The sequence below is a fragment of the Lampetra fluviatilis genome, chromosome 38, assembly GCF_964198595.1.
Source record: "Lampetra fluviatilis chromosome 38, kcLamFluv1.1, whole genome shotgun sequence".
In the NCBI taxonomy this organism is placed as follows: domain Eukaryota; kingdom Metazoa; phylum Chordata; class Hyperoartia; order Petromyzontiformes; family Petromyzontidae; genus Lampetra; species Lampetra fluviatilis.
Window position 1 is genome coordinate 2,662,350 of NC_136312.1, and position 25,241 is coordinate 2,687,590.

Here is a 25,241-nt window from a genome sequence, read left to right on the forward strand (position 1 = left end):
AAATGGCGGTGTTTTGCGCCATCACTACGGAGGTTAGTCTCAATGTAGGAGAGCTGCACGAGGCGTCTGGTTGGCTCAGGAGGCCAACGCTGCCCCCGCGTCTGAGTCATGGCACGCGCCCGCAGCCGTCGCGCGCGTGTGTGTGTGTGTGTGTCAAGGGCCCATTCAAAACAAAGCCGGGTTCTTTTATAACAAGTTTCATGGCCTCGACGCAGTCACCACTGACACAAAAAATACATTGAGCACAATTTATGGTCCAGTGTCTAATTTGGGCAAGGCCAGCTATGGAGGGGTTAGAATATACTTGGTGTTGTCAAGGTGACTTTTGAAAAAAGTACTCAGATTTTATAAAGTGATGTCATTCCTTATTTGGTGCTTTTTTTAAAGTTACAAAAATGTGATATCTCATTAATTTTATAATTGCTTTCTTCAAACAAACTATTCTACGTTGATTTAACTTTTGCAAACATCAGCGCAGTGCTCTGACTGTGGGCGTGAGTCGTGATCTGGCTTCTCCTGCTGCCGCCCTCACATTAACCCAAGCTGCTCACTCCATTAATTTCCCCTTTGAACATATGTTTGTAAATCATTTCAGAATTCTATAAAAATGTAAATGTGTATCTAGCTAAATATATATAAACTGGGTAATGCTTCGTATTAGTAACCCAGCTAAACACTCACCAAGGTAAAGGAGCAGCCATGCAATTTCTTACTCCGCTGCTGGCAGAAAGGTCTCCACACTGGCCAGACATCTTGAGAGAAGTGGGAGCACCCACACTATATCCCACTACATGCAACCTGCCTGGTGTTACCCATTCATACGGCTGGACTGAGGCTGGGGGATTTAAGCAACGTGCCCCGTTTCCTCAACTGTTGCGCCAGGAGATCGAACCAGCGACCTGCAATCCCGAGGTCGTCCCTGGCCAGTGTGAAAGCGTAGGCCGAGAATACCCTGTGGAGGAGCTGTCCAGATCTCCCTGCAGTGGAGGCGCTGGTAACATCGGTGGCACGGGCGAGCTGTTGCAAAGGCTGCACGTTTCATCTTCGTTTCGATGCGGAGCAATGATTGATATCAGAACGACGCTGTTTGGTTGTGTGCGGCTATCCCGTAACGCGTGCTGCCACTCTGGGGCTTAAATCCCCATGCCGGGGAGCCATGGTGTGGTTAATGTAAGGAGACGTATTGCTTGCTGTCCCAATCAATTAAAAATAGGTTTTAAATTATGAATGTCTTCTCTGCGGTCACAATGACCGATGCAGGGAAATATAACAACAGCTCGCATTGCTTGAAGCGTGCATCGCCAACGTGTTATCGACATATGTTGGTGCAATAGCAAAATATAAGTGCCGTATATTTGGGCTGCCTGCCATCTCAGGTTGCCTCTGTACTTAAATGAAATCAAAGCGTCTGGAACATTCTGATGGACCCGTTGTGGTACGCACTCTCCATCGGACTTGAAATATCCTATTGATCTCCCTGGAATACCAATGTGCTGATGTCACTGGTAAACTAGTGACCCACGATAAATAAGTAATAATCCTCTAACCCCTCAAGGGTAGGTGTCAAGTTTCCGTTGCACAAGTTAAAGACACTAATAGCCCTTGCACTGAGATAATGCGCAGCGTATCGTGCGTTTAAACCGTTTCCACTGAGTGTTAACAAGCATTTCATACTTTGCTAAGTTATAGCATCTCATTTTTTCACAAAAGTATTTTGTACACACGTTTACAATTTAAAATATATATAACGCTATGTATTACTGCCATTGAAAGTGTTCAATACCATCGTATGCAAATATTAGTTGTCACGTGAACGTGTCAGAAAAATGCATGTTGGAAAAATATTCATAATTAACGTGTTTGGGTTAGATTGCGTAAGTATAAATGTGTCGTAACCCTCCACCATCCGACACAGCCAGTATATACTTAAATATCTAACCCAACAAACCTTTATTATGAATGATATTGGTTGCCAAAGCCTAGGTCTTAAACTGGAAAAATGTGTTAGAATACATGCGTATGTTTAATTTTTATTCCTTGTTTTTATGACAAAATAAATGTCTCTGCTTGAATTGTTGAAGAACGTGAATGCAAATGTACGGGGCTCGTTGTTGGCACAGCATTAGCGAGGAGAGGGGGGGGGCATTTACTTTGTTCTGGGGGACTCGACAGATGCGAGATTGAACTTTTATTAGGGGGTGTAGAGGGAGGAAAGGTCTTGTTTAGATGCAATATTGTAATTTTCTCAGCAGGAGCCTGGACAGAGGGTAAACGCCGCTGTGTGGCCGGGCTGCTGCTGCTGCTGCTGCCGCCTGCGTGTGCAGAATGACGATCCTCGAAAACGGGAGCCTTGCGATTCGAGACCTGGAGCGGTCAGACCACGGAAGCTACACCTGCTTCGCCATGAACTCGCTGGGCAAGGCCAACGCCACCGTGACGCTGCAGGTCAAGGGTAAGACGCTTGCCCTACCGCATCGGCGGGCACAGCACTCGGCTTTCCCTGCCGGGTGCCGGGACACATTCGTCGCTCGCACGCGGCGGTGGCTGCGCTGCACGTGGCCTCTCATCCAGCCAGCAGCGCGGAGGCAGCAGCGAGGATTGATGGATCACACACCGCTACTCATTTTCAGGAGAGTCCAGCATTGGAATCTTTTGCCCATTCCATTCATTCGTGTTTGGCTGAGGGTGGAAGCCAGAGTGTCCACACATATGAGGGGGTGGCACTGAAATCTCAACACAGAGAGAAATAATCAACAGATAGGCTCAATCCAGTGAGCGGAACAAATCTGTCTACGGGCCACAGCCATTGCTATGCTGCTGCCATCTCCTGGCATCTCACAGCCCTCGACTTCCCAGCAAGTGGGATTGAACAAAGCCCTTCACCTAACGTTCGTTGTGATCTCTGCTCAGATCAATAGGCGCTAACATTCCCATTCTTCCATTATCTTTATGAGCACTGTAAGTAATACGGTACTTCAATGGACCGTTAGCTTTTGCAATGTGAAACTCCAATTCTCAGAAGGATTGTCATTCTATGTTCAAAGCGCCAGTTCTGAAACAAATGCACGTATGCGGTGGGACACGAATTTACTGAAAAACGCATTAAGTATATGTGGCGTTTGTTTTGTAATTTACCAAATCTTTTCCAAATTCCCTAAGCCAGGTGCACCGGCAGATTTCATGCGAATGCCAGGCTTTCAATTACCACCCCTCGCCTCGCGCGCACATTGCACGGAGAGACGCTTTATGAAAATTAGATCGCTTGGTCAAGGGCAAGCGCAATCCGGATTTGGCGCTGGTTGTACAAGACACAAATTCTGCTTACCGCGCGTGTCATTTACCCGTCGCTTTTTGCATGTTTGGCGGCAGGCTGAGGCATTAAGGGAATACTCTGCCGGAATGCGCTGCGGTCTATGGACTGGAACGCGGCAAGGTTGGCTGACGGCTCGCACAACTCGCTATCACCATTCGCGCCACGTCAGTCATTGCGGGAATGTCAGCTGAAGGACCATTTGAAGCCCTGCCTATCCTGAGGGTTTGCTGAGGTTGCATAATCAAGCTCGTGTCTGGGACGCATCGCAGGAAGAGGGCCAGCCATAGGTTCCAGGTTGAGAGAAAAGCGATTCACGACACACACTCTACTATTGCCTAACCGCATAGGCCAAGAAAGCTCATGCACAAATCGCCACAATAATTTATTTATACTACTTACATTGGGCCGTACTTTCATATCTTAATTTGTATGATTAATTATTTTGTTTGCAATAATTTAAAATTAGCAATTGATTTTGGTCTTTTATTGTCGGTGACAATTACTTATAAATGCCCATTATTATGTTCTTTCGTAATGTGCGTGAATGTTTATTGATGAGAACACGCAAAATATGAACCCAATTTTTATCAATTTCGATGAATTCAATTACACCAAATATCTCATTAACCGTCTAAGATCCCATTAAGATAATATTTTTGATTTACGCATCGGAGATATTTTGGTACGAAGAGCGAGCTGTAAGTGGAGGCATTGAGACGCTGACATGCATTGCCCGATTCATACGAATCACGATCACCCGCTTAATGTCAGCTACCAGCTTCTTGGCCTTTTGACCAAAATCACACGAAATGTACCAGATCTCAGAAGCCAAGCATGCTTTGGGCCTGGATGGTGCTTAGATGGACAACCACTGTGTATAACAGGTGTTACAAATCTTGACTTCAAGCTTTCGTGACTGCAGGAATTCATATTCTTGCAAACTGTGGGATAGCCGACGATGGTGCATTAAAATCCACTGCCAATGCACTGTTACTGTTATTACACCTCCGATTCGCACGGTTGGCTACCTATGGTGCAAAATAAGTTCAACACACGCAAAAACAAAGATGAAGACATACATACACTGTGTGTCCCCGCGTCTGAGCTCCCTGCCTTCACCAGGCCAGAGTGGCCAGCGTAGTCAAATAGGGTCAAATAGTCCCCACGACTGGCATAGCCTAGAGAGGCCCTCATCCAGCAGCGGATTGACAAAGTTCCGTAGATGCACATCTACTTACTGATCTACTTACTGTACTCTTGGATGTCGACTGTGAACAGCTGTGAGCTCTGACAGAAGGGAGCGGAAGCATTGGCAAGGTGCAGTGTCATTGCCTCCATTGGCCGTGATGACCTCTTGACTTTACCTTTTTGTCATTTTTAGCAGGAATCAAACTGTCATTTTGGCGCGTGGCGGCTCAGTGTGACCCTCACCAACTACCGGAGGCTGTGTGCCCTCGTTTTCAGAGCTTGGCTTTGTGCGCAGGCCTAATCGGCTAGAGCACCGCACAAGGGCATTGACGGGCGTCCTCCAATACTCGCTCAATTAACCCTGTCCCCGGGAGAGTGACCCCCAAGGAGAGAGCTGCAGTCGGTTTTACTTTTCGCTTGTTGCGAGCGTTCAATGGGGCTGTGTTATTGAATGAGGAGCAAACGCTTCAGGTTTTTTTCTTTACATTTCATTTGAAACATTTTCTCCGTCTAACCCCCGAGTTTGTGTAATAGCAGTAACAGCAATGCCGTTCGTTAACCCGGGAAAGTATTCACGATTTTCACGCATGGTCTCGTATTGCGATGTTTGGCCAAATTATTTTCTTAACGAGTGTTTTTTTTTGCACGTAGGAAGAAATTGTAGTGCCCCAAGCAAACTCCCATGCACAACAAGAATATTCACAAAACCAAAATATCCTCTTCCTGAATTGTGGGTTATGAAGTCACTTTCTGGGCTGACATCTCACCTTGTGGCCCAGTGGGAGTTTAATAGATCTCTGTGGGATCCACCAACTTTGCTTCTAAGGTGCTGGATGAGAGACGTGGGCCATGGAGGTGCAGACTGAATCAAGTTTCCCATGATGCAACTCCCTCGAACCCATATCAATGTTTAATGGCTGTAATATTATTACTCATCTTCATCTGCCGTCTTTCAACGGTTTGTCTCGTGTACCTACTAAACTCTGCTGTAGAAGTGTAATGATACATCCAGTCCGTCCATCAAGATTAATTCACGTGCCTGGGAATCAATGTTGTTGTTTTGACCGTGTCTTTGTTTCATGCGGCTGCCCCCCCCCCCCCATTCTCCCGGACAATCGAGAGTTGACTTTGGGTGCAGGGCTTTGTCAATGGCAGAGCTGAGGACGCCTCTGTCAATAGCAGGGCTGAGGGCATTCGCCGGTTTATCTATGCGCACGTAGTTTATCTCGGCTTCTCAGGCACCAGACCAGGATTCTCTGTCAATCAGGATCTCAGCAGTGCTGGCAGAGTACTGGCACAGTGCTTTAACGTTGGACTACAATTAGCCTGACCATAATCCCTCTTAAGTCACCCAAATGTATACAGTGGACACGCATTTTAAGGAATTTTTGGGAAATTGTCGGAAATCCATCTTCAAGCAAGAGACTGCAATACTCTCATATGATGGATGAGACTGCTCAGTTTCTCAGCCGTCTGGAGAATTTTTTGTATCTAACCAACGAAATTAGTATAGTTCACGTTCTGTCGGAGCAGACACGGGCCCAGAGAGACATTCTGATTCACAGGGAAGACCTGGGAAATGTCCAAGAATAAAATGAAATATAATTTAAATATTTCACTAAGTGAGCAACTTGTCAAAACGAATATTTAAATTAATCATTGCGGTTGTATATTAACGGAACATTTTTCGTAAAATTAGTGCGAATATTTATTAGGTTCTGAAAAAAATCTCCTCCCAAGGACAAAAATTGCCTTCTGTGGTGATTATGGTGCATTGTATCCCATTGATGAAAGGAAATGCTGCTGGTCTGCCTTAATTTATGTTCAGTCCTTCGTCAGTCTACTGCTGGATGAAGCTCTCCCCAGGCTGTCTCGGTAATGGGGTTATTGACCAGAGTTCACAACGCTGGTTTGTGTGGGTTGGTGAGGGGGGGGGGCGCTTTAATTAATAACTCGAGGGCCATGATCTCCCTCGCAGATCTTCCACTGAGATTTGGTGAGCTCCTTGGGCCTGGCTCTTCCAGGCCAGACTGGTGGGGGCGGGAACATTTGGCTCCAGGGCCTATCTTCTTATCCATGCATGGACGGTGGACAATTTAAAAGATATATCAAGCAAAACCAAATTGCTTTGCTTCTTTGAATATTAGGTGTCGTTCCAACGTGAACCATGTTAGTTCAGATGAATGTATCTTATCCTACATCATTAATGTGAAAAAATGAAGTACAAAATTAAATACATTTAATTCATACGTACAGAAATGCATTGTTATCACATTTTTATAGTGAAACTACATATGAAATCTCAATGTGAATTTGAAAAATATCAACCATCTCAGATTTGTGACGACGTGTAGGTCATTTTAAGAACCAAAGGAATGGGTGGCATAGCTTCGTGGGCCTCAAGATGAATGAGTTTACAACAAGTGTGTTCAAACAAATTGGGGTCTCTGTGAGAAGGGCACAGCTGGGAAGCGGGGCAGAGAATGTGAACGAGGGGCAGCCTTTAAAGAGGTGATCCAGCATTGCAAGTATGGAATAACGAGGCGGACCAAAGCAGGCTGGAGCAGAGGTCGCAACCGGGTACCCGATACCCGTACCCTACCCGATACCCGGCTACCCGTACCCGGCCGGGTACGGGTACGGGTACCCATTTGCGACCCTGGTGCGGCCGGGTACGGGTACGGGTAGGCCGTGAGTCACTGGTGAGTAACCGTTTGTCACTCATTTCTGGTAGGGTACGGGTAGGGAACGGGTACTCGTACCCGGCCGGGTACGGGTATGGGTACCCATTTGCGACCCTGGTACGGCCGGGTACGGGTACGGGTAAGGAAACAAAACCCGTTTGCGACCTCTGGGCTGGAGTGCGTTTGAGCATAATAATAACAACAAAAATCAAAACATCAATATGCCTCGAGATTAATATTTCTCTATTTCCACAATCACAGTGTAGGGGTGTTACGGAGGGGCTGTATACATAGGATCACACGGGAAACAAACACAGTGGGCGGGGCTTCGTGAGTGCACGGGGAGGTGCTCTCAACGACGTCCGCACAGGGCAGCCTGGGGGGGCTGGCCCCACCCCTCAGCGAGGGGTTTTGGTATAAAAGGGGATGAGCCGGAGAGCTCGGGGGAGAATGTTAAAGCTAAACCAGTGAAGACCGAAGATCGTCTAGCTAGAGCCCTGGACTCCCCTGGGTCGCCGCCCTTGTCAGGGCCGCGCAGGACCGAGCCAGCGGCGTGGTCCCGAGAACCAGAGCTAGTGCTCTGGGACTCCGGGTACCGTAGCCCGACTTACCAGTGTCGGGCCAGACAGCCTCCCCTAGCCCGTTAGTGGAGGACTAGGAGGTAGGTCAGAGATAGCTAGCAGTGTATTCCGAGCTAGCGGGTGAGGGGGCCGATACCCCCTCCAGTGTTGTATGTCCGCGGTTGTGACAACTGTTGCGGAATAAATACGTGTGCCTCAACCCCGGCGTCCAAGAGTCCTCAACGATATTACATCTGGTGACAGAAGTGAACGACCACGAACATGGACACGCGCCGGACAGCTCGAGCCGGGGTACCGGAGGCGGAGGACACCGCTGAAATTGTGGAGCCCGAGACGGCTGAAGAAGGCATCGAGCAGCCGGGCCCGGACGCATCCTTACCGCAGCATCGGGATGAAGGGGAGCCGTCAACAGACGGACTGAGGCTGGCTCACGCCAGACTGGCGGAGCTGCTGTATGCTGCTGCCGCCACGCTCGAACACATCACACGGCTGGGGGCTGGTGGACCGCCACGGGGCGAGGACAGCCGACGACCGGTGCGCCTTCCCGCCATTTCAACGGAGCACAACTTTGAATCTCCCACCATCGCCGCAGCAGCTGCTGAGGGCGTGGCCGGCCTGAACCTCGGGTCCGACATCGGCCTCACAGGTGCTGCCGCGTCATCACCAGCGGACAGAGCGTCACCACTGGTGCGACCGGCGATGCCATCCGTCGTTCGCGCCGAAGCCCAGCCGAGTAACGGGGACAGCGGAGTGCGAGCTTCCACGGCGGCCGCTGCGCTGCACCAACGCCTACCTCCACTCAAAGAGTTTGTGGGCGAGGAGGGCGACTGGGGCGGCTTCCAGCGGCGCTTCCTCGCGCATCAGGAAATGGCGCAGTGGTCGGATGCCGAGGCCCTCTGCGCGCTGCCGGCGCTCCTCGACAGCGACGCCCTCGCCGCTCTTACATCGGCGCCGAAGGACAAACGCTCCACGCTACAGATGGCGCTGCAGTTGCTGGCTGGGGTCTACGGACCATCGTCGGAATGCAGGCAGCTCTTTTATGATCGCCAGCGGGGTGCGAAGGAGTCGCCCCTGGCGTACCGTACGAGTCTCCTGGCGCTGGCGAAGACGGCCTTCCCACGAATGGACGACGAAGGCGTGGACGCGATGGTAACGGAAAAGATCCTCCTGCTGGCGGACGACCTGGACATCGCCGTCGTTGCACAGGAGGACACGGAAATGGGTTCCCTCCAGGCTGCGCGGCTCCTCCACGCCAACCTGCTGTCGCAGCGACGGAAGGCCAGCAGGGCAGCGGCCGGGCGTACGGTGGCTGCAGCCACCCTCACGGCGGAGGAAGTTTGCGCCATCGACCATCGACTGCAGCAGAGGGTGGGAGTACGGGCAGGCCGGGATGGAGCGAGCCGTTCCGACCATCCGTCATCGCCGCCTGTGCTCCCGCGCTGTTACAACTGCGGCATCCGGGGCCATGTCGCCTCGGTGTGCCGCTCTCCTCGGCAGCGCGGGACGACGCCTCGACAGGACGCCGGCCCTCCTCCCAAGCTCCATCAACATAACCCGGCGAGTCGCGGCACCCCTCATGTTTGGCCCACGCACACACCCGTCACACACTCTCACACCGCAACGAACGGGGGGCCGACATTGCGCACCATCGCGCCAAAACGCACCACTATGGGGACTCAGATCGAACCCAGGCAGTGGTCCGTGTTGGCCCATCGCGTTGTGGCTGCATCGTCGGGGTCGTCAGCCGTGGTGGGGCACATTGACGGGGTTGAGGTGCGCATCCTGGTCGATACAGGAGCATCGGCGACCATCATTTCGGAACTAATTTACAATATTCTCCCTGTCCAGAGTCGTCCTTTACTGCCGGTTAACTTCCCATTCTATGCTGCTAACAGGGGCTCACTTGGCATCATTGGACAGATTCGAGCACAAATTTGTATCGGTGATATCAAATTGTCCGGCCCGATTTTTGTTTCCTCCTCGCTGGCGGTTCCGTGCCTGCTGGGGACGGACTTCTTGGGCAAAATGCCGATTCGTATTTTAATAGACCAGGGCTGCATTGAGCTCCCGTCGGGACGACGCATGGCGTTTCTGCCGTCCCCTACTGCGGCTCGGACGGCGTTCGCGACGGTACCGGCGTTCGTCGTTAAAACGGTTCGCGTACCGCCGGGGGCACAAATGTTGGTGCCTCTCAAACTTCGTCGGCCCTTCGCAAAAGGCGTTGGGGACCAGGGAATTCTGCTGGGGCCATCTAGGGCCGGGGTTAGCGGACCTCATTTGATTCCGGCCCAGACCATCGTAAAAGGGGACGGGGACTCTTTCATCGCGGTCCTCAATGTGGGGTCGCAGACAGTGGTGGTTCCTCAAGGGACCGTGCTTGCTCACGCAACGCCGGTGCCCTGTGAGGAACCTGTCGCGAATCACGTAGGCACTGTCCCTCTGCCGCATCCACATTCGGACACCGATGAAGGGTGGCTCGAGGCGCTTTGTGCGGGATCGACGGACCTGTCGGATTTAGAGCGTCAAAAGCTTAAGACACTGCTGCGTGAATTTTCCGACGTTTTCAGTCAGAACAAATTCGATTTGGGCTGTACCCATCTGCTGCGTCACCATATTGATACAGGTGACAGCGTGCCAATACGCCAAAATCCTTTTCGGTTAAGTCCCGCCGAAAAGGACCATGTCAAATCGGCTGTTGATGACATGTTGGCCGCCGACATCATTTCTCCCTCTACCAGCCCGTGGGGAGTGCCGATCATCCTGGTTAAGAAACAGGATGGCTCGTTGCGGTTTTGCGTCGATTTTCGCCGCCTCAACAAAATTTCTGTTGCCGACGCATACCCGCTCCCACGGGTTGACGAATCGCTGGACGCTTTGGCGGGAGCGCGATTCTTCTCCACATTGGATTTGCTTTCGGGATTCTGGCAGCTTCCTCTGGACGATGATTCTAAGCCTAAAACTGCATTCCGTACACCGCACGGTCTCTTCCAATTCAACCGGTTGCCGATGGGACTCCACTCGGCGCCGGCGACTTTCCAGCGATTGATGGAATTGGTTTTGGCTGGATTGCAATGGGACTCGTGCTTAATTTATTTGGATGACGTTATCATCTTTAGCAGAACATTTGACGAGCATCTCCAGAGGTTGCGGGCGGTTTTCCTCAAAATGCGGGCTGCTAATTTGAAATTTAAACCCCAAAAATGTCATCTGTTACGCGAATCTGTGCGTTATTTGGGACACATCGTTGGACGCTCGGGTATTGCTACCGATCCCGCCAAAACGCAGTGCGTCAGCTCCTGGCCGACTCCCACCTCTGTGGGGGAGGTCAGGAGTTTCATTGGATTCGCGTCGTATTACCGACGCTTTGTCGCGGATTTTGCGACAATTGCAAAGCCCCTACACGCTTTGACGTCAAAGGGGGTCCGCTTTCATTGGGGACAGGAGGAGGAGGCTGCTTTCCGCTCCCTTCGGGACGCTCTGGTTAAAGCTCCTCCCTTGGTTTACCCCGATTTTTCTAAACCCTTTGTGCTCGACACCGATGCGAGCAACACAGGTATTGGGGGCGTGCTTTCCCAGGTGGTTGACGGCATGGAACGGGTGGTCGCGTACGGTAGTCGGGTGTTGTCTCCAGCGGAGCAAAGATATTGTGTCACCCGTCGGGAACTGTTGGCAATTATCTATTTCATCCAACAGTACCGCCCATATCTTTACGGTCAGCGTTTCACCGTTCGTACAGATCATGCGGCACTACAGTACGCCCTGCGAGTTCAACAACCATCGGGACAATTGTCTCGATGGTTGGAGGTTCTCCAGGACTTTGATTTTGAAACCACGTACCGTAAGGGCGTCCGCCACACCAATGCGGACGCTCTGTCGCGCATGCCAACCACCCCCGAATGCGCATGCCTCCTGGGGTCGGGTCGTTGCAGGCATCCGGGTGAAATATCTGTTCCGGTCTTGGCGGCCGCAGACGACGCAGCGTCAATGACGAATTCGATCGCACAACAGGGATCAGATTCCCTGTTGGGGTTGCCTGTCACTGAATGGGGGCGCCTACAGATGGAGGATACCTCCCTCCTCGCGTTGCGTCGTCGCGTCGGGGATGCTGGGCGGGGTAGGGGTGATGCCGACGCATGGGAAATGGTCACGGGTCTGCTGATGCATTGGGACGGGAAATCCCATCGACACCGGCTGGTGGTCCCTTCTGGGTTACGGGGTAAGGTGGTGTGGGCCGCTCATGAGCGCCTCCTCCACCTGGGGACCCAAAAGACTTGCTCCAGCTTGATTTTTTTTGGCCGGGCATGACAAGGGATGTCGCAGATCTGTTGGGGTCATGCCCTCGGTGTGCGCAACGGAAACCACCAGCACGGGAGTCTAACCCGCCTTTGCAGTCTATCAGAGTCTCCAGAGTCAACGAACTTGTCGCGCTGGATATTCTGGGCCCATTCCCCGCCACCCCCAGGGGCAATAGATATTTGTTGACCGGGGTGGAGTACTTTACGCGCTGGCCTATGGCCTGGCCCCTGGCCAACCAGTCGGCAGCAGCCATCGTGGAGGCCTTTGTCCAGGGATACGTCCTGGACAAAGGTGCTCCCGAGCGGCTGCTGACCGACCAGGGAAAATTTTTTTCCGGCAAACTGCTCCAACAAGTCTGTGAGCTCCTGGGCAAGAAAAAAAATCGTACCTCTCCCTATCACCCGCAAACTGACGGGATGGTCGAGCGTCTGCACCGAACCATCACGTCCATGTTGTCACAGCAGGTTTCGGACTCACAGACCGATTGGGACCTGCAAATTCAAGGGGTCCTGGCAGCATACAGATTGGCCCCCCATGCGGCAACGGGATTTTCCCCCTTCTTCCTCATGTATGGCCGCGAACCTGACCCACCTGTTCTGGCCCAGCTGCAGATCCCCGCGCCGCAGGGTAAAACTAAATTGGCCGACCATGTTAAATTTAATCTTGCGAAATTGACAGAGGCACGGGATGCTGCCATGCAAAATTCCGACCTACGTCAGAAAGCTAATGAGCGGCTCAGACTGGGTCGCGCGCACGTGCTACAGTGGAAGCCGGGGGACAAGGCATGGCTGCACTGTCCCCAGGTACCACTCGCGACCTCCTCTAAACTGGTGCGGCCATGGCGGAGCCCTGTCGAGGTGGTTGAGGTTTTGCGGCCTCAGTGCGTACGCATCAAATGGGGGAGGCGCCGGTGGTTTGTGCACCCCTCCAGATTGAAACCCTTCGTTGCGGTGCGAAGTCCCACTCCACACACGCGTGGCCAAACATGTGGGGGGTCGACCGACTCAAAGGGTCCGTCTCCGCTGCTCTCGCCTGACGTGTTGCCGGCTGTCCCGCCCCCAGGTGCACCAGGAATGACGGGCTCACGCCCGACAACCCCTACGGGGGATGCCGGGGGTCTCGCGACGTCGAGAGGAGACTCACTTGGAAATGGACAGTTGCCACCCGACGGCCCGCCATCCGGGGTTGCCCCGTGTGACGGGCCTGCTGCAAGGACGCGCGCAAGAATGCGCAGACTCTTGTGATGCACAAAAAGAAAAAAAAAAAATTTTCACATGTTATGTTCACTGTGTGCGGCGTCGGTGGTGTGTTCCTGGCACATTGGATTGTACGAATGTTGTGTTCACGGTGTGTTGTGTGTGTGCTAGGGTTCCCTGCAAATTGTATATACGTTGGTTTTACGGATTTCGTATTTATTCGGGGGTGTGGTGCGTCGGGTTATTTTCCCTTCTTGCTTTTCTGGTTCTTGTTGTTGTTCTCGTTCGCGTTATTGTTGCAAAAATTGCGAGGCACACGCGGGGTCGAGGGGTAAATAAACTTTTATTGTCGTTTGTTGCAGCCGGGACGGCTGCGAGCTGTACAGGGGGGGGTGATGTAGGGGTGTTACGGAGGGGCTGTATACATAAGATCACACGGGAAACAAACACAGTGGGCGGGGCTTCGTGAGTGCACGGGGAGGTGCTCTCAACGACGTCCGCACAGGGCAGCCTGGGGGGGCTGGCCCCACCCCTCAGCGAGGGGTTTTGGTATAAAAGGGGATGAGCCGGAGAGCTCGGGGGAGAATGTTAAAGCTAAACCAGTGAAGACCGAAGATCGTCTAGCTAGAGCCCTGGACTCCCCTGGGTCGCCGCCCTTGTCAGGGCCGCGCAGGACCGAGCCAGCGGCGTGGTCCCGAGAACCAGAGCTAGTGCTCTGGGACTCCGGGTACCGTAGCCCGACTTACCAGTGTCGGGCCAGACAGCCTCCCCTAGCCCGTTAGTGGAGTACTAGGAGGTAGGTCAGAGATAGCTAGCAGTGTATTCCGAGCTAGCGGGTGAGGGGGCCGATACCCCCTCCAGTGTTGTATGTCCGCGGTTGTGACAACTGTTGCGGAATAAATACGTGTGCCTCAACCCCGGCGTCCACGAGTCCTCAACGATATTACAACAGTATGGATCACGACATGGACACTGACAGATAACTTGGAACAACAGCTGAGCAGAGAAAAACCAAGCATGGAGAGAGGAGCATGCTCAGAATTACACCGACAGAGCGAGTGAGCGACACGTGGACGAAAATTTGGGGACATCCTCTCGCCCGTTCAGGAGAGTGAGTGGGCTCGGCCAGAAATGTCGCTCGCAGAAATCACGTGATCGAGAGTAACAATGGATTCTAGATTTGAAGCTTTCGTGACTGCAAGAATTCATATTCTTAGGTTTTTTCGGTAAAGTCACGTAGGTAAAAAATTAAGACGGAAGCTTGTGTTGCCTCCAAAACGTCGTGATTTTTATTTTATTTTTATTTTACTTCTATTAATTTTAATTTTTTACCTACGTGACTTTATCGAAAAAACCTAAGAATAGTATCAATGGAGTCAACAGAATCAATATCCCACCAACTGTGGAGATGGAGCTTTGAAATCAGCTTATGTGCAGAAGCTAGCTGGATTGTTACATTTCTGCACCATTAGAAATGGCAACACCTTGGGTAGGCCTTCATCCAGCAGTGGATTGACCATGGTTGATGATGATAAAAGTAACTTTCTAAATGGTTATCCAGGCCACCTCAATATCGGAGGGTACTGTAAGTAGTCATTTTACAAGCAGGCTATAACCATGTAATTTGGGGGATTCAAATACGAGCGATAACGATGTCCGCTCTAATTATCAATGTGCAATATCTACTCGTAGGTGACTTCATATGCCAGTTTGACACTGTTCATTAGGCATCATGTTTAAGCATTAACTCTTATCTGACGCCATGCTGCAGTCGGCGAGCTGGTCGTACAGTGGCCGCTTTGTGCCATGAAGAAGGCCAGTGCACATAACAGTACCCATTTTAGATGTGTTCCTTTTAACACAGCAGTGTTATTGAGGAACCTGTTGAGGTTTTCATCAATAATCAAATATTGCATCAATCATTAGTGCTTTAATCGCTGTCTCTTTTGATCGTCAAGATGCTCTGTTGAATCGCTCTGTCAACGGTGATTTCCCCCACTCGTCATTCTCGGTGCTTGAACCCCGGATCTCAGAGGTACCGCCACCTCTCCCTGCCTCTTTGCTGCTGAGATGTGGATTTTTCACATTTGCATAATTTTCTACATTTGCGTGTAATTGAAGTCGTGTATAAGGATTGTCAGGTTTATCTCTTTCCGCGTTTATTAGAATGAAATGAGACTCGTACAAGAATCCGCACGTGTCATGGAAGAAGCCGCATTATACGCGTGCATTTGTTGAGAGGATTGGGACGCTACACGTGTCGCTGCACACGCGTGTGCTTGCTCGTGTGTTGAGCGGTGGCGTAAGGATTAGCGGGCTGCGCTACGAACCCGGTGGCCCGAGTTCGATTCCCGCTCGCGGTCAACACCAGTGGCAATTATCTGAACCGGTCCTGGGCCTCCCCTAAGTCTACTCGGCTTCAAATGAGTACCTGGTGCGATGTGTAAACATCACCACGTGGGAGACAAAGAGGGACGGCCGTGGTTCTGGCCATCCTTGCCCGTAAGGCTGTACAGGTGTCTTTGTCTCTGTTGTTGGCCCGTGTGCATGTGCGGACACTCATTGAGCTTTACCAGCGGACGTGCTAGCGCAGAAAGCTTAGAGAATAGCAGCACGGACAGCGACGAAAGCGACAACAAGGACGTGAATAATGATAACCCACACCCCTCTCTGTCAGTCTCCTGCAGCATGAAGGCTTCGCCATTGCCTGGTGGTCGTGGGAGTTGACCATACTTCACCGTATTGATCGGTATAGACTGGCGAAGGGAGGAGGGCGACAAAGACCTTTTGCGATGTCACTGCCACTGACATTGGCCACGGCTGGGAATCAAACCCAGGTGGCTGGATTTATATCGCAGTGAAATTGTAGAGCGTTCTATTGATCATTTGCACTTCAGCCTGGCGAGTGAGTGCCTCATACGGAGTTTGAACGTCATCACTGGGGAGACAAAAGCTGCCAGGAATTGCCTTGGATCATTGGGGCTGCAGTGGATAAACCGTGGACGATGTTGACAATGATGATTGTGGACATCTTTGCCTATAAACCCGACAGCCTCACCTCGCCCGTATTTATCCCCATCGCAGCAGACTCGCGATGCAGAGGCGGTAACGTTGACTCCCAGGGCGAGACGTGGAGGGCGCGGTGAAGCAATCTCCACATCACCTGTGGTGCGGCCGAGGGGGGAGGTGACTCCAGCACACCCACCCTGCCTGGCCAGCATGCACAATGCCATTCGAGGTCAACATGCAGCGTTTGTGGCCAACAGGTTTTGAGCGCGCACACATATAAGCCGATAATAGTTGTGGCTTGAATAAATGAGGCTGACGCAAGTTTGGCATTCGCAGTCTGTGCAGGTAACCTCTTTCAAGTACAAAAATACAAACATCTAAAATGAAGACCAACTCTTTAGCCTCATAGAATGTTAGGGAACGTACTGTTAGTGAGCATCTATAAGTGTCAGCATCACACATGGTAGTGCTATCCAGAGCAATGAAGGTTCGGAATGGGACTGGCCTATGGGTGGATTGGATTTTCTTAATCACAGCGCATAGCCGTTGCCATTATTTCAACAGAAGAACGACGCTTCGTCTTTCCAAGGTCCTGCTGTCTGTCTTGCTTTAGAATCTGAGGTGTGAGTACTCAGGGGACCATTAAGCAATGGATCAACTGTGTTGTCATAATCATGGGACACTTATTGAATGATTTTGTGTCTAACCACAAACACGACAATGGCTACCAGTGTGGTGGTACAGGAATGCTGACTGGGGCACTGATCAGCATTGGGATGGTTGGCCAATGCCAGTCACATTGTGTGGCGTTTCAGCTGTAGTGAAGGTCACATTGTCACAGAAACTGTCCATATCTGGGTAAAATCATAAAATACCAAATCCACAAAACATTTTCCCTGCGAGTGTTAAAAGGAAACAGTAATTTGCTTTTATTGACTCCATATATTTGCAGGCCCCATTAAGCCCTTGTTGGTTTTATTGAACACTGGATGTGGTGTTTATTCAGGGTGGTTGGCTCCATTAACCTTCGACAGCATGTTTACAAGGAACACCACTTGTTGTTGTTGTTGTTTGTTGATTGGAAATCGTTATAGGCAGAGGCCCTGTTAACCTAAAACCTACTTACTTGGGATGAACCCGGTTTTGCAGTGTCTTCAACTCGATGTAGCAGAGTATGCATAGAACCAGATTGATGAACTGCTCGTGCAGATATAACATAGTATGAAAAAAAAAAGCCTTTACCTTTTCTGGCAATAAAACAGGTGTTAAGATATTCAAACACCAAATAGAAACCTTTTGCAAGGAACAATCTATTGACAAAGTGGGTTTATGGTTATGAATTAAAGTTGTAGGGTGAGGTGTTAGCGTTTGGGGTTAGAGGTTCGTGGTTTGGTTGGAGGAATAGTGTCAGGGTTATGGATCGCAGTAACCGAGGCCTCTCGCCACCGGCGGACTCCCAGCCGCGTCGTGCCACCCTGTGCACGTGCCATGCTTTGGCAGCGGAGGGCAACGGCGGGGGCACGTGAGGGTGGCGCCGTACGCGCTGTGGACTACACGCGTCGCCACCCCACAGACACGGCCACTCTCCGGGCTTGCGTCCGGCGAGGCACTCGCGAACGGCGGAGGAGGGCCTGGCATGGGGGTGGCACCCAGAGGGGAGCAGTGGCGACAGAGGGGAAGGCCTGAGCCAGGCGGTGAGAGACCGCAGGAGAGGACTTTGGGGGTGAGGTGGTGCTGGACCTTGGAGAAATAAAGCAGCGATGGGGAGATGTGGTGCTATCAACAGGGTTGGCCGTAAATGACCTCCCCATTTTGAGAATCAATAATGGGAGCCTGAAAGTACCAACTTGTCTTGCACTTCTTATTAGGTCGTGAATGTGTCAGGCGCATGTAAATTATGAATCCAATTTCAATTTTACAAGCATTTAGTGTGTCTTTTAATATAACGTTTGACATTACGTTACCCCACTCTGATGAATCCAAGGACCGTTATTAATAAATTGTAGCTCTGAGGTTGTGTGCCTCTTTAATGCCATGCATGATGATTTTTTTTGTAGTCCATCAAGAGCACCGTTTGTGTCGAACTGTGCATCCAGAGTGGTCTCGTGCGACGTGCATGACCCAATTCACGTCCATGGCATTAGTATTGTCACGGTGAATTGCTAATTTGAGGTGGCTTGGGGCTAACGCTTGCATCGGCCCACTAAGTCTGTGCGAATGAGAATCTGGCTCCAATCCCAACACCACCACCACCCAAGAGATTATTATTTTTTAGCTAGTCTCGTATTTAATGAATTTAATGAGCTCAGGTCGTCCATCGAGGATTAAAAAAAAATCCTAAATTACCATGTGCACTTGCTCAACGAATTCTCACCTCTGAGGGTGTAAATAACAAAGTCAAGGACAGAACAGAATGGGTTCTCAAGAGCACCACCACGAGGTGGGAAAGAGGACGATGCTGTCTGGTTGACCCTGCAGTAGTGCGTTCCTCAGGCTGGCACATCATCATCATCTCATTTCTTATTCCAAACCAAAAGTCCTGCTCAGATTTATCGTTGAATCCGAGCTCCACGATTCTTGATCGGCCTTTCCTTTAAGCCCACTTGGCCAGCCCCGACGGCAGGAGGTCGCGCTTCTGCCATGTCGGCCACTGGGCTCCAGGGCTATCCTCTGCCATCTATGAAATTGGTTTCCTCTGTGCCCCATTCTTTTCCCAGTCCTCTAAATTCACCATGCACTGTGCCAGCAGGTTCACACCTCAAGCAGTGGCATTGGACGGATGTGGTTAGATCAGAGGCTGTCGGATGAATGTCCATTACTGTCATAGGCATGTGGCAGAGATCAAGCGAATGGCCTGCTTTCTCAGCAGTAGAGAAAGCAGCCCGCAAACAGGAATGTTGCAAGTTCATGTCCTTGCTGAGGTTGACTCAGCTCACCATACCTCCAGAGTCAATAAAATAAATACCACTTTGTGGTTAAGTAAAATGTGATTGTCCTATGGATATACTTGCCCTTTCCATACAAATGTGGAATTCCCACCACTGGTTTGTAGCTACCACTATATGAGGACGACCTCAATGCGCGTTTGAGTAGGGAGATTATTCACATTGACTTTGTATTATTAAATAGATTAGGGAGTCTCTTTAATTGCAGACTGTAATACATTTATCTGAAAGGCCAATTTAGTAGATTGATTAAATGTTATTCGATTGCACCAATTAAACAACTTCATCGTCTCGGGGTTTAATCTGCGTACAGGCCCAGTGTGGCTGTGGCTCTGCTGTTGCAAAGAGAATTCGTGAGGCTGCTGCCTTCCCCTAATGCCGACTACAAACTGCGAATCTAATGACAAATAATGCAACACAATAACGTTTACAAAAATGTGATTTAATCTTTCCATTAACCATGATAAACCCGTGAACTGCACTCCAGTTCCACAGTACATCGAAGCAAGTAATACTACACAGCACCAAACATATAAAATATTCTTATTAAAACTATATTTTATGCAACAAATTGTAAGGCAAAGTAATAACACGTTATATTATTGTTATGAAACGGAGCACATCGAAGGAAGTTACCAAATGGGACGTGAGCAGGAAATATTTGGAGTCTGCGTGCGTGAGATGAGTGAAGAGTGGTTATGGGGCTGATCATAAAACGATCAAAGTGGTGGCTTGCGCGTCATTCGTGAAGGCTGAGCAGAGTGGGATTGCGCTTTCTGTTCATACACAAAGCTGGGTTCCACTCGACGCTTTCTAACCAAAGGGGTTTAATGCGTATCTTTTTACACAGCTTCATGGCAGTGTTCTATTCGATTAAAAATATCCACTGTTGAAATAAATTCCTGGCCCCTGGGATGCATCAAATGTTGGGGCCAGTCCGGGAGGGGTTATTTTTAATTACTTTTCCCATTATGTAAATAAGTGGATAATCACTGCATCTAAAGTGCTGCGCCAGTGTTGCTATGTGCAGGGCATTAATGAAGCCTCGTTAGGATGAGAGTGAGTGGTGTGTGAGTGAGTGTGAGTGTGTGTGAATGGCTGTTTTCTGTTTACCAACATCGTTTTTTTTCCGTCAGGTTACGTTGTGCCCAATTATCTTGGCGTTTCAGAGGCACGGGACGGACATCATTAACAATCCATGTACACGTTGCGAGTAAATATATTTAAGATGCCGTTTCCGTGCAACAGGAGAATCCTGTATCATGCATCCTATAATAATGAAACTGCACGTGTGTGTACACGTGTGTGTTCAGTGTATCGCCGCCCATGACCTCATCCACTGCTGAATGATGGCCTCCCCAAACTGTCGCCATCTGTTCGGGTCTTGCGATGCACCAATCCGCATGGTTTCTGCATACGAGCTGAGTTTATCGCTCCACCTCTTTGGTGGAGATCCCCCAAGGCTGCCTCTCCGTTGTTAGTCTCGACCACCGGACATCGTCCCTTTGAGCCGCTCCGCGTCTTGCCAGAGCTGCTCACTTACTCTCTTTAACAGCTGATTCAATGTCTCTAACTTCGTGTGTGTGTGTTTCTCACCACTGTGGTTCATGTACGGTCACATATCTCTCTCCCACTGGCAGTGCAGTCAGTAACCCTTTCCTCATTCACTTGCAACTCTTACTGCATTAGACACGGCAACGGCGGCACGGTATTCACCAGACTAGGGGACGTGGAGACTTTCGGGGTAACAACATGACGTCTTCTTGAGACCTTTTTTTTGTCGCTGCTCACCCCGAGCTGTGAATGCTGTGATAGTGCATCGTCTTTCTACTGTTCGCCTTTCGGCGTTCTGTGGTCTGACACCGGTGAGACTGGGCGCTAAAGACGACTGTCTCTGGTGCAGGCCAGTCGGTTTCAAAGACAACACATCTATTAGTATTAGAGCATGTTCTTTTGCATGTTCACCACACGCACTGTGTGTGGTTGATGCAGACTTAATTCCTTGCAAAAGGTTTCTATTTGGTGTTTGAACATCTTAACACCTCTAGGGTCAAATGTATTCTTATTTTTATTCGTAGAACGTCTTGGTCGGCACAACGCGTGGACTCTTTCCGAAAAGTCCAAACTTGTCGAGTTGCAAACAGAATTGAAAGAAAACAAAAATAGGGACATAGTTTAGCCTCCTGGATTAGCAGAGGCAGAACTCCATACTTCAGTTCTAGGACTTTAGTGCTTACCATTGTTGCTTTCTCATTTCAAAATGTGTACGTCGTATCTATCAATCGTGCATCGTGCTGTTCTAGTGACATCTCGGTAATATTGATTAACTCGCTATGTATTGATCCTGCATCTTAAAGTCGAGTTATTCTCTCACTATGAGTGCATCGAATTGAGCACGTGAGCATTATTTACAAAGCGAATGTTACGGGGCTGGGGCTGTGGCCCTGTGGTTAGCGCACTGCACTGAGAACCCAGCCACCTGAGTTCGATTCCGGGCCACAGCTAACACCAGTGGCGTGTGATATCATAACCAGTCTCCTTCACTCACCTCTGCTGACCAGCGTTGTGAAGTACGGTCAAACAAACACCGTCACTTGCAGAGTGTGGGCGGAGGCCTTCATCGAGCAGCGGATTGAACAGGGCTGTACATTATTGGTATTGTTTCGATTTAAAGCTTTCGTGACTGCAGGGATTCATCTTCTTGGTTATTTCGGTAAAGTCACGTAGAAGGGAAGTAATAAAAAAAATATAACATAATAAAATAATTCTCACGACGTTTCGGCCACAACGCAAGCAGCCGTCCTCAGGTGAAGACCAGGTCTGTGGGGGAGACGCTGATGGCTGCTTGCATTGTGGCCGAAACGTCGTGAGAATTATTTTATTATGTTTTATTTTTATTATTTTATTACTTCCCTTCTACGTGACTTTACCGAAAGAACCAAGAAGATTGTTATTGTTGTTATTTGTTCGTTGCTATTGGTGGGCAACGGAGCTCGTAAAACCACTAGGCACCGTGTGGCAGCGTCGCGCGGCACGGAATGCGACCTTGATTTGAGTCGCCATCTGCGGCTGACACATCTTGTCAAACGATAGGAGAGGGGAAATGAATGCCAGCCTGCGAGTAATCGTGGTTATAATTACAATAACAGATTTTTGTTTTCAAAACTCCTAAATCAGCAATTTTATTTGCCTTACCCTCTGTGCAAATTGCACGCCTGCATCGTATTTCCATAGAAAGAGCTATTTGAAGTACATTTTCAAACGCATTCCAGATTAAATCTGACAATTGAACCTTATCTGGCCAAAAAACACCTCCGCGGATAGCCTAAGCCCAATTGATTTGAATACGGTATTCGGCCTCGGCTTTGATGGATGAGCCAATCAGCAGATTGTGACCCTGCTGTATCGGGTTAAGCAGTGTAACGTGAGGTTAACAGCATTGATTATTTAAAATTAAACACAAATTACCCAGGCCCAACAACCCGCTCATTGTGTTCCACGCAATAGCCGTGACTCGAGGAGGGACCTCAGCCATGCTTCATGCGCTGATGTAATTGCATTCGTGGAGGAGAATGAATGCTAATCGTCGCATTGGAATGTGCAGCAGCATCCCGACATGGGGATCTAAACATGAAAGAGAAGGACAGTGAGTTAACTTTTGCGTGGTGCAGAAGCCAGTGGAGGCATTCCCTCTGGAACCCATGTGTATTCCATGTGTGTTCATGTGTGTTCATGTGTGAACCCATGTGTGTTCCGACATGGGAATCTAAACATGAAAGAGAAGGACAGTGAGTTAATTTTTGCGCGGTGTAGAAGGCAGTGGAGGCATTTCCTCTGGAACCCATGTGTGTTCCATGTGTGTTCATGTGTGAACCCATGTGTGTTCCATACTGCTCGACTGGGGCGGCAGTGGCACGGACGTTAGCGCACCGCACTATGAACCTGGCGACCGCAGTTTGCATCCCCTCCACAGCCAACGTCAGTAATGAGTGATGTCCGAACCGCTACTGGACCTTCCCTTGAGCAACTCCCAAGGCCAGCATGGTGAAGTACTGTCAGGTCAAACGCCCCCTTCACCAACACAGCTTGCGGAGGCTTTCATGCAGACGCGGAATGACGTCATTCCACTTGCGCTGGTCGCCATCGAGTCATCGCCATGTAGGAACCTCCATTTGGAACTCTCGCGGAAGGCAGAATGACACCACCACGTGTTGGAGAACTGCCATTGGAAGCTGACATCACAGGGCGACACGACTTCCAAGATCACTTCATGGCCTCTTCAATCGCAACACAAGCAGTCTTCATCATCTCCGCCTGATGAAGACCGCTTGTGTTGCGATCGAAACGTCGTGGGTTTTTTGCTTTTATTATTTTCAAGTTAATTTAATTATCTGTTTTTTTATTTGCTATCTACGTGACTTCACCGAAAGAACCAAGAATATGAACGTGCAGTGTTTAGTTACTTGGTTGAGATAATCAGTTCGTGCCACTTGAAAACCCAGTTTGATTAAAGGTGGCTGAGACCTGATTCAAATCCAGGATCTCTGCAGTGATCTGACAAGTTGTAAGCCCTCAGAGCTACCTGGCCATCTGTAACAAGTTTGTCGTTTTATTTAAGAGCATATTCCTGTGTTTTTCGGACTAAGACCGTTGAAGTAGCTTAGAATTGTATGAATCTAACTTTTGCAACGCGCCGTCAAACCGCGTTTTTCCACTCGCGAAGAGAGCGAGAGAGAGACCACTCACGAGGCACGGTTAGCCGGCACCAAATCCTCTCCCCCCCCCGCACACACTCCGTGGTCCTCTGCACACGACATCCTCATTGTCGGTGTTTGCACGCGGGGAGAAACCCAACGCGTGTGAGGGGCACCCCATCCGTCCGATGTGTGTGGCTGTACCACCTGTACCACCTTCTCCTGGCAAGCCACGGGATGACGACCTCGATGTTCTTGCGTGGGCACGTTTGACCGAGTCCATCATTGCGTGTTATACACGCGAGAACATCTGCACACTACACACTGTGCAATTACTTTTAAATCGAGCAGAAGGAAAGAGGCAATGGCAGTCTGTGGTAGCTTCATAACCATTAGACTTAATGGCCCCTTCGTTGCTGTAGCGTGCCGTTGTCAGTGTGCCACGGCATACCGAGGCGGAAAAGTTTCATCTCGAGCAAAGCTTCTTAAAAACACGATTTGTAGCATCATTGTTGAGAGGTGAGATTTTGCCCCCTCATTCCAGGCGTGTGCGTAATCCTTTCGCAGTGTAAAACTCGCGATAAAACTCCGCCCCAGTCGTCACCCTGGCAGCCTCAGCCCCCACCCTCCTGCCAACAAAGAAGATGAATTTGAGGAGCAGCGTTCGTATGCGAGCAATGAATACATTTTATACGGAAATAAAAAAACAAATTTCGTGTTTACAAGAGCTTGGCTCATGATCAGGAAAATATAAATACTGTGCACGGATGAAAACAAATTTTAGGACCTTTGGGGAAAAATAGTCTCTGAGATGGAAAAAAACATTGATAGGGACTTAAATTTAAGAGGCTGAATCACACATTATATTGCAATAAGCTACGTGTATATAAAAAAACTTTACTTTTATTGTTTTGATTTCCCCATTTTAAGAGCTCGGGGAAATCGTAATTGTGCTTTAAAGGGAGAAACACCCATCTGTGTCCCCGTGATGCACAGTATCACACCATGGTGCTCATCTCCGTCGGTGGCTCTAGGCGAGCGGTGGACGTCTCGTTGCTGTCGGCGGGAGGCAGCGATGCCGTTGGACAATGACCGCTGCCTTCCCGCAGAGCGACACTTGCGCTGTTATTCACCCCAGAGGGTGGATGCCACGAGTCAACCCACGATTTCCAATTTTGAGTCGAGCTGCTGTCTGCCGCACTTCCGAGTATAGAAACTCAGCCGCACGAAGTAACGGCCACCCACCGAGCTGCTTCTAATCAAGCGAGAGCGCATGCGGACGAACGCTCCCGGTGGGAGCACATTGCAGCGATTTACAAGGACGTAACTTGATAA

General features: G+C 49.9%; 1 protein-coding gene across 7 annotated transcripts in view; it reads left to right on the forward strand.

The window, feature by feature from the left end:
- LOC144945546 (contactin-2-like) overlaps positions 1–25,241 on the forward strand; it is a 355,729-nt gene that overhangs the window by 270,509 nt on the left and 59,979 nt on the right. For all 7 annotated transcript variants that reach the window (XM_078874004.1, XM_078874009.1, XM_078874008.1 and 4 more), the window contains exon 13: positions 2,325–2,452. In XM_078874004.1, coding sequence (XP_078730130.1) covers positions 2,325–2,452 — 128 coding nt within the window. The remainder of the gene's footprint in view (positions 1–2,324; positions 2,453–25,241) is intronic.